The sequence below is a fragment of the Tasmannia lanceolata genome, unplaced genomic scaffold (genome assembly GCF_043159265.1).
Source record: "Tasmannia lanceolata isolate RefF3 unplaced genomic scaffold, GAP_Taslan_0.1 ptg000016l, whole genome shotgun sequence".
In the NCBI taxonomy this organism is placed as follows: domain Eukaryota; kingdom Viridiplantae; phylum Streptophyta; class Magnoliopsida; order Canellales; family Winteraceae; genus Tasmannia; species Tasmannia lanceolata.
This window is the reverse complement of record NW_027518693.1, coordinates 17987359-18003746: the sequence shown is the minus strand read 5'-3', so window position 1 is coordinate 18003746 and position 16388 is coordinate 17987359. Positions and strand designations below refer to the sequence as shown.

General features: G+C 39.3%; 1 protein-coding gene and 1 pseudogene across 1 annotated transcript; one reads left to right on the top strand and one right to left on the bottom strand.

Moving 5' to 3' along the window:
* The first annotated feature begins 1993 nt into the window (after positions 1 to 1993).
* Positions 1994 to 5015, top strand: LOC143848201 (receptor-like protein kinase THESEUS 1 pseudogene; annotated as a pseudogene).
* Positions 5016 to 7889: 2874 nt separating this feature from the next.
* Positions 7890 to 10580, bottom strand: LOC143848649 (uncharacterized). Its single transcript, XM_077357643.1, has 2 exons — positions 10049 to 10580; positions 7890 to 9095 (listed from the first exon to the last, which is right to left on the bottom strand). Exons 1-2 carry the CDS (start codon positions 10082 to 10084, stop codon positions 8196 to 8198), a joined length of 936 nt encoding a protein of 311 aa, XP_077213758.1. The 5' UTR covers positions 10085 to 10580; the 3' UTR covers positions 7890 to 8195.
* Between the last annotated feature and the right edge of the window lie 5808 nt (positions 10581 to 16388).

The following is a 16388-nucleotide window of genomic DNA, read 5'->3' as shown; positions in this document are numbered from 1 at the left end:
GTCATGGTTGATGAAGGTGGGACCCATTCTCATCCTCCATTCTCACATCAGAAGAAACAAGGCAGGGTCAATCACGAGGGCTCTAATTTCGAAGTTCCCATCAGACGGCTCTCATGGTATCACTGCCTTTAAAAAGAAGCATGGCCATTGCTTTTGCAGAAGTCTAAGTTTCTTTTCTCTTTTGGGGAGAGGAGTTCTTTAAATAGAGAAATCATTTCATCTTCCCTTATTATAGCAAGGTCCACACCCCAAAACCCTAACCACATGAAAATTAAAAAAGCTCCAGCTCAACCGTGTATCATATATACACCGTAAATACGTGTATAGCCATCTCTACCCATGGACTCAGAGAGCAGAAATAATAATAATTCGTGTTGGAAATTTTCTAAATAAAAGAGTTTTTGAAAATGAGATTTTTCAAAGTGTATTTCTTCAAAAAAAAAGATTTTTCAAAGTGTATTGAAGAAAGCTTGTGAAAAAACTAAGGGCCGTTTGGACACACGGGTTTTAGAATCTTGGATTTTCTTCAAAATCCTGGAAGGGAGACAAGAGAAGGAGACCGTCTGTTTCGCTTCTCTTTAGAATCTTGGATTTCAAGTAAGAAATCCAGGTTTTAGAAATCTCTCCCCTATCCCGACCGCACCCACATGTAGAGCTGGGGCAATGGGCGGTAGAGGCAAAATGTGGCACTTTGTTGGCACTAGGGGTGCAACTCGGTCAGGTTGGGTCGGGTTGAGGCCAACCCAAACCCGACCTGACCCAAGGAACCCTTTTTGCCAACCCGACCCAACCCGAGTTCAACCCGACGATTTTAAGCTTAAAAAATAAAAAAAATTATTAAAAATGTCGGTTGGGTCGGATTGCCCAAGCTCTCAAACTCAACCTGACCCGAACTCAACCCAACCACACTCTTTTCCTGGTTGAACCCGTCGTGTTCGGGTTGAGCCCGCCGGGGTTGCACTCCTAGTTGGCAAGTTTACACTTCACATGTACCAGACATTTTTTTTATGGGTAAGCTGGGGTTAGGCGGACCCCGACCAGATATATTAGAAAAAAAGAGACATCAAAGATCACATGTACCAACAGTTGGGAGCAATTTGAAGTGCAAGCTCGCAATTGGTCAAGATCTAACAGTCGAATAATCAATCACCCCCATCTGTGTGTGCATAACGTCAACAGACATCGTTATATGGAATGGGCTTCATTTTATCTTGAAGGTAAATTTGTGAAAACCCAGAGCACATTAATTCGTCAATTGGAGGAGGCATATGTGGCTTGAATCATTGTTCTTTCATTTCTCCACCTTATTTACTATCCTCTATCTTTTTTTTCAATAATCTCAGATTCCTAGACATTCTTGCAGTTCCTTTAATTGATCTAGCCATACAGATGAACCTAGAATAAGATTTTTTTTTGAAAGGTTGGTAAGCTGGGATTGAACCCCCGACCTCTAGGTCAAAGAGCAATGTCATGACCATTGAGCTAGAGGCTCAATCCCTAGAATACCATTTGAATCAGAAGGTTTACTAGCGAAGATGATCCTACTTTGATCAATAGCAGCTCACTAGCTTTATGGTAAGAATGTTGTACATGTGCACTGATAAGATTGTAGAGATGGAATACACTCTGAATTGATGTATGTGCCTTGTACGAGTGTTTAAGAACTTGCACTCAAACTCGGCCAATTTCTATCAGTAATTGCACCCATTGGGGGTTCCTCACTGTCAGGATCAATAGCCATCTTTAGTCAACAGAAATTAATTGACAAAAGACTATACATTGAGATTTGGTATATATATATATTTATCAGAGCACTCTCTTTTATTATGGTGCACCCCTTAATTAGTAGAATTAAATAAGAGAAGGTTGTGAGTGGAGACTAGTTGTGATCCGCCAAACACCCTTTTCTAAAAGGTTTGAAACAAAGTAACAAACCCACCTAAATTTGTACCCAGACTTAAATTTAAAATTTATTTCAACAGATGTAGTCCCCCCAACCAGCACTTGGAGAGAGCAGTTCCACTTCAAAAAACACCTTTTCCTTTTCAGTTGGACTACTCAAAGACCTCTCCTTTTCCACCATTTCCTTTCTTTTTGACCATGATTCCTCCTCTTCTTCAAGCTCCAGACAATACCCACAAAGCAAAATGCTGCAAATTTGCAAATTACAGGTTCTCACTTATCTCTCTACATTGATTTTTTTTCCAATTTCTTGCTTAGAATTGTGTGGAACATTTGAATACAGAGATGGGTACTAAAACATGGTTGCATTTTCTTTGCATTTTACAAATTTTCCGGGTTCTTTCCATCGCAGTTGTGTCTTTTCTCCCTGTAGATAATTTTTTGATCAATTGTGGGGGAAACAAAACTTTAAACCTTGAGGACGGCCGATCTTTTGAACCTGATTTGGGTTCGTCCTCTGTTAATTTATCACCCATTTCCCACATTGTGGTTTATGACACTGTTCCGGGTCTGTCGAATCTCTACACAAGCGCTAGGATTTTTACCGAAACATCGACATATAAATTTGCAGTTAAGCAGATTGGTCGGCATTGGTTACGGTTGCATTTCTACGCTGTTGAAAATCCTCGTTATAACTTGAAATCCACAGTTTTTTCCATTAAGGCCAATGGATTTACACTGCGTAACAAATTTTCCTTCATGAAATCCACCAAACGCCCCATGGAGTATGTAATTGAAGTGGGTTTGAGCTCGAAAACATTGGCATTGACATTATCTCCTTCGAATGGATCAATTGCGTTCATCAATGGGATAGAATTGATATCTGTTCCCGCTGGTCAGTTTCCTTCTGTTGGTAATTCCGTTCCTTTTGGTTCGTCCATTGAGATATCTACGAATGTAGGCTTTGAGACATCTTATCGGATAAACATGGGAGGACCAGTTTTGAATCCAAAAAATGACACACTATGGAGGACTTGGGAATCTGATCAGAAATTCCTCATTAATTCAGCCTCCGCTCATTCGATCGCCATTGCACCCAGTAAAATCAAGTATCCCGACGGAGTTTCGATGGACATAGCACCCAATTGGCTTTATGCAAGTGCACAAGAAATGGCAGATGCTAATGTAGGAGACCAGAAATTCAATGTGTCATGGTTGTTTAGTGTTGATCATAGCTTCACTTATTTTATTAGGCTGCATTTCTGTGATATTGTAAGCAAAGCTCTGAATAATCTGGTTTTTAATGTCTATCTCAACAACCAATCGGCTCTACGATCATTTGATATCTCAAGCAAGACGATGGAGTTATCGGCTGCTTATTTTGTGGACTTTGTTCTCAATGTTTCGACGGGGACAGAGAAGATTCTGGTTCAAATTGGTCCTTCAGATCTGATGAATTTCCCATCCAATGCTATCCTCAATGGTCTAGAGATTATGAAACTCAGCAATTCAGATGACAGTTTTGATGAATCTTACAGTAAGAATTCTCTCTGTTTAAAGGGTCCCTATAAGAAAAATTTTGTGGTACTGACCTTTGCATTTTGTTTGGGAGGATTTGCTCTTTTGGTATTCATAACAGTAGGTTGTTGCTTGTATTACCGCCTTCCAAAGAAGCCGAATCGCACCTTGGCCCGGCTGCCTCTTCCTTCCCATTTGGGTAATTCTGAAACCAAGATTTCTACTGGTAGTTACGCTTTGTCGGAACCTTCTTTGGGTTTAGGCCGCACTCTGCCATTTTCGGAGATACGAGAGGCAACAAAGAACTTTGATGAGAATTTGGTTCTGGGTGTGGGTGGATTTGGCAAAGTCTACAAAGGGGTACTAGAAAATGGTGTCGTGGTTGCTGTTAAGCGTGGCAATCCCCGATCCCCGCAAGGATTGCTCGAGTTCAGGACAGAAATTTTGATGTTGTCTAAGCTTCGGCACAGGCACTTGGTTTCTTTTATAGGCTTTTGTGAAGATCTCAATGAAATGATCCTTGTCTATGAGTACATGGCTGGTGGGCCTCTCCGAAAACACTTATATGGGTCAGACCTCCCACCGCTTTCATGGAAACAAAGGCTCGAGATATGTATAGGAGCTGCAAAAGGTTTGCACTACCTTCACACCGGTGCAGCGGAAACTATCATCCATCGTGACGTTAAGACAACCAACATTCTACTAGATGAAAACCTAGCGGCAAAGGTAGCAGATTTTGGATTGTCAAAGTTGGGGCCCACGCTAGATCAAACCCATGTAAGTACTGTAGTGAAAGGGAGCTTTGGGTATTTGGATCCAGAATACTTTCGAAGGCAGAGACTCACGGAGAAATCAGACGTGTATTCCTTTGGAGTTGTGTTGATGGAGGTGTTGTGTGCTCGACCGGCTATCAATCCCGCCCTCCCAAGAGAACAGGTTAACATAGCAGAGTGGGCAATGCATTGGCAAAAGAGAGGCCATCTCGAGCAGATTATCGATCCCCGTCTTGTGGGGTCCATGAACCTTGATTCTCTGCGCAAATATGGTGAGACAGCTGAGAAGTGTTTGTCTGATCAGGGTAGCGAAAGGCCAACGATGGGAGACGTTCTATGGAACTTGGAGTATGCACTTCAGTTGCAAGAGACTTCTACACAAAGTGCAGTGGATGAGAACAGTTCTAATTACATACCTGATCTCCCAGACTGGATTCCTCAGATCGAGCCCATTGAGTGTGAGAGTGCCGGTATTGTCAACAACCAAGGATCTGATATTGCCACAACTAGTGGCGTGTTCTCACAGTTAATGAACCCAAAGGGACGATAGATTGTAGGCTGAGCATTAATCTCCTTCTCGGATAACACTATCATCTAGTCCATACCGAAAGATGAGAACCAGACAACAAATTAACACTCTCAAGCATCCATTTTGTAGTCCGTTTTAAGAATATGTCCACAGACTCATCTTGGCCTTTTTTTACATGCATACTACTTCACAAAGTTGTCTCTTTTTACATTCCATAACTCGTCTTGGTGTTTGATAAATCTTCGATTGTCTACTTTTGTTATAGAACAAAATGAGTAGCATTAGTATGAAAAGGATGTACAGTGACAGAAATGGCAATCTTCTCATCAGCCACTAAGTTATTACAATCCAGGGATTGTCCTAACAAGAGAACCAAAATCTTATGTTGAGAAGGCGGGTAGTTTTATGATTCACAACCAGAGGGTAGCACCAACTTATGTTGTAATTGTTATAACTGCCACGCAATTGAACAATGAATTTTTTGTCCTTTATGTTGTTTGTCGTGAAAACATCAATCTATGGTTCGATGAAAACACAATAATGGAGAAATTAAACAAAAACAGAATAAAAGGGGAAATTAAACAAAAAGAACGCACATACTAAGAACACAAGAAATTTACATAGTTCATCATTTCTATGACTACATCCATGGGCAAAGGTGATCCAAGAGTCCCCACGCTCTCCACTATATGCGAAGATTAAAGTACTTGATACAGTCTACAACAAAGATCTTATATAAAATCCCAACTCTAATTCCAATACAAGACTTCCAAATATGGAAACTATGCAATATTAATACTATAAGAATACCCTGATTATGTGCCTTCAGAGATGCTGCTCCTGATCCCACTCTTGCTGTTCCTGATTCCCTCCTGGGGGCTGATGGGTGGCTTCATCCGGGGCCGTTCGGGCCCATCTTGTAATCATAGGAGGGCGAGTCTTGGCAAAACGGTAAGGTTGCTCCATTGTGACCTGGTGGTCACAAATTCGAGCCACGGAAACAGCCTCTCTGCACAGCAGGGGTAAGGCGGCGTACATCTAGCCCTCCCCAGACCCTGCAATGGCGGGAGCCTCATGCACTGGGCCGCCCTGTTAGGAAGGCATAACAATACGCATGGGAGATAATTTTAAAAGTAGAGAAAACAATTTCCAGAGCGAGTCATCAATTAAAAAAGAGAAATTGGTTAGACATTTGCTCCTAAAGGAAGCAGCAAGTCTTCCGGGAAATCTGGAGACGAAAGAATGTCAAAAATCCTCCACATGGATCCATCACTTTCAGGGAAGACAATGAGAGAATCCTTCCAACTAATGAATGGACCCATTAGAAAATAAATTCACCAACAGGCCCATGCCTAAGCAAGAATATAACCATTATGGCATATTCAGTTGACCTTGTAAGTGAAGTTGCGGAAATTTCCATTAAAGCGACATCATAAAATGACTTAACATGGTGTGGCGGTCAATTATAGAAGTCCCTCACTGGTTATCAGCCTTTCATGAGAGAAGAATTTTGGTCTAATTACAAAGCAGAAAAGTCTAACTTCCCCAACTGTCAAAGTCAATTTTTATGGACCTTAAGTCCTTAAGTAGGTTTCACCTCCACCGACATGTATGACAATGCTATGTGACAATTAGAATTAGCAACATTGCAGCTAATTCAGTTTATATAATGAAAGAATAGACATACTGGTTCTAATTAGCAACAAAAATGGTAGTCCAATTAAAGGTGTAATTTAAGATTAGGTTGGAAATTTGAAACTGCATTCACACTGAAAAAGATCAACTGTCTTATTGCAAGACTAAAGAAATGGGTTGGTGATTGTACCACTTTTGGACATTAAGGGTTGTTGATTGCATTAGGAAAATACTTCAATACTGTACCTTCAGAGAGGAGTGTCTGAAACATGAATTGGGGTCCTCCAGAATTTGATACAGAGCTAGTTTTAGTGGCACGGTTTCAGAAGTAATAGCTGAATCCAATTGTAATTTTGGTACTTGTGTGGAATGACTAGTCAGAGAATTTCAAATCATTATGATCTGCTCTCAATGAGTTTACATTAACAATCTGGAATAATTTTATTTTTATTTTTTTAAACTGGTAATTGCAGTGCAAAGAGAAGAGATACAAAAGGATAGCTGTCCTCAAAAAACAGAACACTATACTAGAAAGCAAAATAAAATGGATCTACTCTATAGGGTACACATCACTGATAAGTAGTCCGCTCAGCATAGCACCCTGAGTAGCCAATAGGTCTGCTCCTGTGTTAACAAACTGGGAATTAATAATGGTGAATAAGTCTGAAATTTCTGATATGGTCAGTGCTAACTTCCACGGCCACTCTGATGCCCTTTTAGCCCAAGGTATCACCACTTTAGATCCACCTTATACAATACAATCTCTAAAAAAAGGTTCTTGAAAATGCGTGGTCCAGTCAGTAATACTCTACCTTCCACTTTATTTGGGTTCATCACTCTGCATGGCCCTGAAAACCACTTGAGGGTTCTATCTTCATGATCTCTAAAGATATCCCCAACTCCAGCAGGATTGGGTTCCCTTTAGAGCTACAATCAAGTGGAAATCACTCGCGGGCAAACAACACCTAGGGAAATTTTATTTTGGCTTTCTTCTGCCAAATGATTGACTTCCAATTGATGAGGAAAATAAATTGTTCGTGAAAAACATCAATCTAAGGTTTGATGAAATACAAAAGCAATCAATGAAAAGACAAGTTAAAAAAAAAAAAAACAATTACAGAACATAAGCGATTTATGTGGTTTGTCACATTGTGTGACTACATCAATGAGAAAAGGAGATCTAAAAGCTTCCAGTATAGGAGAAGGTTGCAAAATACAAGTTACTCAAAAAGTTCTACAGCCAAGACCTTATCTAAAACACCAAACCCTGATCGATCCCCCCCCCCCCCCCCCCCCGGGGCAGTTTATCAGGGGGGGGTCCTTAAGGTGGAGTCGGAATATATATGGGATAGAATTTGAGAGATAAACATAACATTAAAGGATGTCAAATTTGATCATAAAAGTGCAGGACATCCCTATGGGTGTAAATGAGTTGCAATATCCCATTTGGTGAACTACAGTAGAATATGTTCAAAAATAACAAGAGTCGTACAAAAGGAAAAAGAAATTTACAGAGCTTACTGGCCACTCATAAGACAAAAGGTCTCTTTATAACCCTGCATCCTTAAAAAAGTACAATTCCATTTCTATCTCACCATGGGAGTTATCCTAAAGGTACTGCCTGAAAAGAGCACACAAGAATATTACTATAATCTTGAGGGTTCTCTTATGCTGGGCGCAAAGCATTAGTTACACTAAATTAACACGGTCTCATCAACTACAAGCAAAAGCCTTCTCGCTACACCAACAATTGAAATGTATCAACGAAGTAAAGAGCAGTTACTCTGAACTGCTTAGAAAACGTTCAATGCCACTAATTAAGCCCATATACCATGTCCTTATTGGAACTTCTGCCGTTTTTCGGCCAGGCATAAATTGTTATCAGAACCAGAATATAACATCGGCCTCTTCATTCCACATGACCCGACTGTGTTCGAAAAATTCAATATTGATGTAGAACAAGTCTGAGATGCACAATTAGAAATTCCATCGCAGGGGCTCAGAGAACTTTGAACTGGGAAATTTGGATTTACAATTGGTGTTGGAGCAAGTGTTACATTCTCCTGGGCTTTGATGGACACGGGCGGGATTTGGAATGACTGTGTAGGTGGAGGATTTCGCCACCGAGGAAGAGGCCCCGCAACGAGAAGCGTTTGTAATAAAGGTCCTGCCTCCAGTACAGCCTTTAATAGTTTGCCTTTCTCGGGCAAAGATTTCATCATAGCAATCCGATCGATTTTTGTCAAAGTGGGGTCGCTCTGAGACATTCCTGAATTGATCCCCCTCAAGGAGGAGCCATTAAATTCTTGCAAAATGGGCTGATTGTGCAGTCCTATATTACTTGAATCAGCCATGTTTATGTTTGAAAAATCAGGGGAAGAGACTCCATAGTCCATGGCAGAGGAAGAAACATTTGAATGATGATTATAATTCTCTGATAAGCTATCAGACTCAGTGATGCTTGCATTTCCTTTGGTTGTTATGATGGCTGGGCATTCAGGTTGGAGATTTGGAAGACAATGATAGAGCTGTGTTGTGGTTGATTGAGTGAGTTTGTTCAGTAATCTTTGTAACTTATCTTTTGCTTCATCTCTTTCATCGAAGGCTACTTTCAAGATCTGGAGCAATTGTTTCATGTTCTCTTCAGCTTTTCTCTTCTCCTCTTTAGCAGATAACTGAATTGATTCAAGTTCCAAAGTGGTACAAAGAAGTGAATGCTTCAACTCTTCAATAATAGCCTGGAGGAATAAAATGGGTTACACAGAATTCAAGTGTCTAATTCAATAGAGCATGAAAAATCAAAAGCTGTCTTGTATACAAATCATTATAGTCAAAGCTAGTATCTGGTAACATGGCAAAGGAAATAGAAGAGAAAAGCTGCAATTTTCAAAGGGGCTATAAATGCACTAAAACAAGAGATGAAATGATATGAAACCAAACCCATTACCCAAAACAAGAAATAAAATGATCTGAAGCCAAAATAGTAAAATGGGTTACAGAGAATTCCAGAGTCCGATTCAATTAGAGGATGAAAAATCAGAAGTTGTCTTTTGTACAAATCATCACATGACTGCAAAATTGCAGTTTAGAGTAAAAGATATCATTTGGCAACATGGCAAGGGAAATAAAAAAGAACCAATTTTCAAAGAGGCCATAAATGGACTAAGACAAGAGATGAAATGATATAAAACCAAACCCATTACCCAAACCAAGAAATGAAATGATCTGAAACCACACCCATTACCCAAAACAAGAAATGAAATAATAGCCTGAAATCATAAAATGGGTTACAGACACAGAATTGCAGTGTCTGATTCAATTAAAGCATGAAAATAAGAAGCTGTCCTGTATACAAATCATTACATGACTGCAAAAATGCAGTTCACAGTCAAAGATACTATCTGGCAAATGGCAGAGGAAATAAAAAAGAAAAGTTCCAATTTTAAAGGGTCCATAAATGCACTAAAACAATAGATGAAATGATGTGAGAGACTGAGACCAACAACAAATAAAATGATCTGAAACCAAATTGAACTAAAAACAAGATATGAAATGATCTTAAACCAAACCCATTACCCAAAACAAAAAAAATGAAATGACCTGATACAAAAATGCACTAAAAAACGAGATGAAATGATCAGAAACAAAACCCATTACCCAATAAAAAGAAATGAAATTATCTAAAACCAACCTGCTGATAACTCCAAACAGATTGTGTTGCTTCCATTGCCTCCTCTTCCAAAACCTAGGATTCTCAGACATCTCCCCAACAGGGATTTTTTAGCCCTTCTTATAAGGGTCTTTCACAAACTTCCAAAACCCAATCCACATCAAAATAAAATAAAAATAAAAAGAAGGATTGTAAAAAAAAAAAAAGACTTCTATAGAAACTTGCCATTTCTTGTCTGTAAAAACCCTTACTTGGAAAATCCCTCCGCCCTTTGAGGTCTTTTGTCCCTTAAAACCCATAATTTCTATTGGGGGTCTATGTCAACCGATTATTACCATAGCTGTTTCCCATTTTTTAAGTATTTTTGGCAAGATTTCAAGAGAGAGGGCGAGAGAGAGAAAAAAAAAACGGTGCAAAAAGCTATTCTCACGCGTTTTCTAAATTCCACTCAAGTTTTCCAAATATCACTGTTAAGCAAAAAAAAAAAAACACGGGAAAAATGAAATCTCAGTTTTCTAAGACGTGAACATGGGGAGCCATGATATGGAGTCTATAGTCTAGATTCCAAATATAGAAATAGAAATAGAATCCAAGCCTATGGTCAAAAACATCTTTTTCTTTTCGAGTAGATTTTCATCTTGGGAGAAAACAAAAATCATGGGGGCATCTTTAGAAAGAAGAGTAAGTCTAGTCATTATGTGGTAACAATATTTCAATACATATTATACACCAAAGCTCAGTATAGGACATACTACACAAGACATTGATCCACTCTGTCCAATCGATCAATGATCGATGATACCATTGTTCAATTTTCTCATTATGAGTTTATGACCCACCACGAGTCAATTGTAGGGTGCAACTAGGGTCGATTATTTTGACTTCGGGCTGAGCTTTTACCATAAAAATTGGGTCGGATTCAAGTTGATTCCAATTCATTTTTTAGCAAAAGCACAACCCGACCCTACCCAAGATGCACTTTGTGTTCTCGCTTTTGCTTTAACCGATTCTCCTTTGAGTTTGAGTTTTGTTCAAGTATGTAAATCAAAACTCCTCTAAGCTGCCCGAATTAATAAAAAATTGACCGCAACAATCATTAACTCGCCTAACTCTCTTTTATCTTAGCCGAATTCTCGAAAGCTGATTTGACTACCTTTTATCTTGGCCGAGTACTTGTTCGAGTCCACCTTGTGAAACACTAGTTTATATAGCAAAATCCGGTGTATTATTACAAAAAAATTATATTTTAACTTAATTAATACAATTACCTTTCGTAATAGCTAATAAATGTGCAAATAAATACTTATAACTATATGAAATTTTGGATTATAAAAAATATAATTAAGTTATTCATGGACCTGTTTTCGAGATCCTCCTTTTCTACTTCTACTAGATAGATTGCCTGTGAACTGCCCAAGAAAACTGAAATAAACCATCATATGGTTGACCCATATCTTTATTCTTTTTTATATATTATTATTGCTATCAATATTTTACTACTTTTTATAAAGAGACCGGATAAAACCTGTGCATAACCACGAAAAAGTGAACTGTTTTTGTTTAATCTCCCTCAAATCTGTCGTTTTCTCCAACTATGGACGACAAATTCTTCAGGAGGAAAACCGGAATATTTCATGGTTGGTTGTAGACAAGCGGTTTCGGCACTCATGAATAGGTTTTTAATACCTTTATTTTATTCTTTTGTTGAATCTTTTATTTTTTAAATTCATGGGTTCTCTTTCAGGTGAGAAACTGACAAGAACTATTGGATTTGTAAATCATTTGGGTAGTGTTCAATGGATCTCACCATGTCAAAGCTCCCTTGAGAGGATTCATGAAAGAACACTTTCTCTTTTTTTACTATTATTATTAATGAATTTTTTTATCTCAGTTGAAATGAGTAACCAAGCTCTTTCTAATTATGTTTGATTCTTTCATACACCCTTTGAAATCTAGGGTTACAATGGAAATGTAGCTTGTTAGTTTTTATATTAATATATGGGAAATGATATATGTGCCCCTTTTCATCACTTGGGACACCCAGCTGCATTGTACGTGGCAATCAGGTCACTACATTCCTTCAAATGTGAAGTACATCGGCCCATTTCCGGTCGTAGCTGGGTGTCCCAAGTGACGCAAAGGAGCGCATTTATCATTTCCCTAATATACTGATTCATCTTCTTGAATTGAAATAGGATATTCACATCAGTGAAAAATAAGGAGAGGAAAGGGCTTTCATGTAGGAGTGTCAATGGACCCAGATGATTTGATGGATCCAAAAGATTTGAACTCTGATGGTCCGATGGACATGCTTTTTTTTTTTAATGGGTAAGTTGCGGTTTGGCGGGGACCCCTACCGGTTTATTTGACAAAGAGAAAGATGATCTAATAATAGGCACAAAACCATCCCTAACTCGGAACATGCGAGAGAGGGAGAACCAAGGCTTAGCATATATGAGCGACAAACATTGAGCCTAAGAGATCTAAATGCTCAACACTTGTGAATTACATAATCAGCTAATTTGGTGGGGTATGTTGGGCTCTTTGTGAGCGTCTTGGCTAATTTTTCTTGTGAACTTCCTACCATAATTCATTCGATTCCTCGAGTTCTGGATTCTCTTCTTCACAACTATCCACTTACTCGACTGTAATGGACATGATTTCAGCATAACAATTGGATCCAAATCGTGTTCCATGGATCCATACCCTAAAGTTCAAACTACTTTAGATCGTGACCCAAACATAGGCACAAAATTAGAGGAAGCGTCCTAGTTCCAAATGAAGCGTATCAATGTATGAAACACCCTCTTTTTTGTTCATTTATGTCTATATATGATGAGTAGTTTCTAAATATGTAAAACCCTAGTCAAAGCAACAAACAAAATTTGTGCCTTATATACATGGGGGCGGGCGAGACAACAATATGCTTATTCATTGCAGGTGCGTTATAGAAGTATGGGCCAAAATTTTGGTGTTGTTCGGGATTTCGTCCGCCTCACATCAAGGAGCTCCTGGTTTTTTGTGTCCTTGCAAGGGAAGGATCATATGGAAGCTTGTACGGATGGCCTTTAGGTGCTCTGGAAAGGAGAAATGCTCCCACGTTCAAGAATACAGTTAGAAGTGCATCCACTTCTTGTACAAGGAGCCTAACTTTAGTCAAGGGTAAAGTTCTCCCCAGTTTCAACTTGTGCTCAGTCAGCCATAGACATCAAACGATGATGGAAGGAGATTTGTTCTAGCAAAGACTTTGAGGGGGTCAACTCTCCGAGATAGAATCCCACCGACCCTAGATGGTTAAAATTAAATTTTGTCGGTTCCAGCGCTGAAGGCCATTGTGGGTGTTCTTAGAGATGAAAATGGCTCTACCAATTGGACTTCTCTAGGAAGATCGGTATTAAGGACTCAAACGAGACGGATGACGGGGCGATTCTGCAGGTTATTAGACTTATAGAAACAGAGAGGGACGGAGCCAGGGGCAAGGGGTGCAATTGATCCTCTCCTAAAAATTTTGGGGTGCAATTGAACGTCGCCTAAAAATTTTGCTTCGTTCCAATCTGTTAAGAGTTAGAAGAAGAGAGGAGAATGAGAGAAATAGTGAGTTGGAGATAGCTCCCCTCTCTTATGTATTTATATAAAAAAGAACATGGTACAAAGACAATCGTGCCCTTAGGCACATACAATAGGCACCTGCATACTTTTAACACTCCCCCTCAAGCTGGAATGTAGATATCATACATTTTTAGCTTGTTACAAATATCATTTAGCTTAGCTTTACTCAAAGACTTGGTAAAAACCTTAGTTAGCTGGTCCACAGATCGAGTGAATGAAATGCATATCTCGCCCGGGCGTATGAAGTGACAGTCTACCTCTATGTGCTTGGTTCTCTCATGAAAGACATTATTGGTAGCAATGTGAATAACAGTCTTAACGTCACAATAAACCTGAGCTTGAAGTGATGAAGGGAAACCAATCTCGAATAGGAGATATCGCAACCAGATAAACTATCCACTTATATTTGGCATGGCTAGATATTCAGCTTCTGCGCTAGATTTGAAAATAATGTCTTGTTTCTTGCTTCGCCATGACACTAGGTTACCCCTAACAAAGGTAAAATATCCAGTGATGAATCTCCAATCTGCTGGAGACCTTGCCATAACTTTATTGATCTAATCGTGATCCTATGACCAACATTCCAACCCAATTGGATTCAACTTTTGAGGTCGTGGTGGCTAATAATAAGAGATTGGAGGAAAATAGAAAGTACTGGGGAGTACTCATGCAATCCGTTTGCCAATAATTAATGCTAATTTATATACAAGCAAAGATTTAGGCTATGTCTAGCAGCCAAAGTTTATTTTCCACGATAAATTAGCGTCTCCTATTGGTGAGAGAGGGGTCGGGCAGGTGGAAAAAGAAGGGGTTCGAGAAGGCACGAATGATTTGAGGGTGAGAAATGGCTAAAAAATCAGGAAAAAGTCTATCCTGTTTTTAGTATAGATTTTTGTTTCCTAGTTTTCCAGGCTTTTTTGGCCCACTCCACACTCCTTCCCTCTTAAATCTATCCCTCACCTACCTTTCCTCTCCCTCGGGTAAACTAATATTCCAGACAAAAAAATTCATGATTGCCAAACATGCCCGAAATGATATTTCAATTCCCTTACCCAGCATTTCCACCCCACTTTTTGTTTGATTTTCCATGAAAATGATGTTGCTATCAAGATAAGAGAGGAGACAAACCAAGCGTGTGGAAATGTTAGAAAAGGTGGTGGAAATACAAATTGTGGCATCCTCTTTCCATAACACTCCAGCGCGGGAGACGGAGGAGGAGAGAGAAAACATTCGCTCCGTTTTGTCTTTTCTTCACCTCCCAACGCGCCAACGACTTTACCGGTCCCCGACACACCATGTGAAACAGCTAATTTAAATATTTAAAAATATATTTTATCGCACCCAAGAAATCTAATAATTAAATGGAGCCACGTGTCACGAATCCATCCGTCCCTCTCTTAGATATATATATTATTTCTTTTGGAAATAGAAAATTACCAAAAAAAATTGTCTTAATCATAAGGTTTTGTTTTTATTTCAAACTTTATAGTGGTTTGTCTTCTTACGGCGCACATGGGGAGTAGTTAATGTATAATGTGTCACACAATCTTATGATGACACGTGGATCTTATAAAACGTTGGTCATCCACGTGTTGTGCGCCCCAAGCGTTCAAGAGATCCCACGTGGTGTGGTCCCCACTACGAGGCACATGTGGTAACGTAGAAACTGACTCGGGTGGATGGGATTAAAATGGATCTCGATGCGGATCATTTTTTGGATCCATTTTCAGGATTCAACTAGGGTTCGAGAAACTTATGAGCCCGGATAAGGGATCCGGGGATTTGTGTAGATCTGATTAGAGATGATTGGTTACTAAAATGCCCTTCACTTGTAGGGTTGTCAATTGACCCAGATAATGCAATGGATCCAACGGATAGGATTTGAGCACAATAATAGCTAGATTTGGACTCGAGTCCGTTGGATTCATTTCTAAAGTTTGAAATTATTGTGGGGATTTCTCAAAATCTGTTCGAGAGAGCCCGATCCAAAGAGCATGAAAGAGCTCAGGACTTTCTTCTCTCTTACAAAGAAGATCGAGATTTTCCATCCTAAATTACGGGGCTGCTAGCTGTGCCGCAGCAAGGGTCTTGGGCTGAGTCAGGGTCAGCACAGGTCAGGCACATTTGAGAGTGAGGGCCGTAATGCCCACGCATATTGTGTGACCGAGACATAGCCACACAATCCGATGTAGCATCTTAGATCCGAACGTAAGCGGCCAAAGTACAAAAATATCCTTCATATTTTGTTCATTTATGTTTAGGTAGTTGATGGCATGGTTTTAAATTTCGACCAAAATTTCTTTCGGATTTTGGTGAGGACCGAAACCGAAACTTACCGAAATTCGTGAAATTTACCAAATTTCATTATAAATTTTGGACGGAAATTTGTAATAAAATAATAATTTTTGATTCCGTTAAAGAATTTCAGTAATTTCGGTCGAAATTTCGTCTCAAAAAAATGGCGTTTCGTGCGCCAATAGCAAATTTCGGTTTCGGATAAGTCAAAAAAATGGCGTTTCGTGCGCCAATACCAAAGTTAGGAGTGCTATTAGAAAAATGTGTAGTGTAGATATCAGCCCACCTTATGTTTATTCATGTGGGATATTCTCGTAATATTTAAAATACCCTCCTCAAAATCAGAGGGAACATTTCGTTTCCCCATTTTTCATTTGAATGACTATTCTCATCTCTTCCTAGTTTCTTCCAACTTTCCTCCCCCAACCATGCGCATTAATTGTGTATAGTGTAAGTA

What these genes read in the sequence shown, in the direction of transcription:
- LOC143848649 (XM_077357643.1), bottom strand. Translation starts at nt 10,084, where the DNA reads ATGGAAGCAACACAATCTGTTTGGAGTTATCAGCAG. An exon ending in CTGTTTGGAGTTATCAGCAG is followed by an intron (nt 9,096 to 10,048) that starts GTTGGTTTTAGA and finishes TTATTCCTCCAG; the next exon opens with GCTATTATTGAAGAGTTGAA.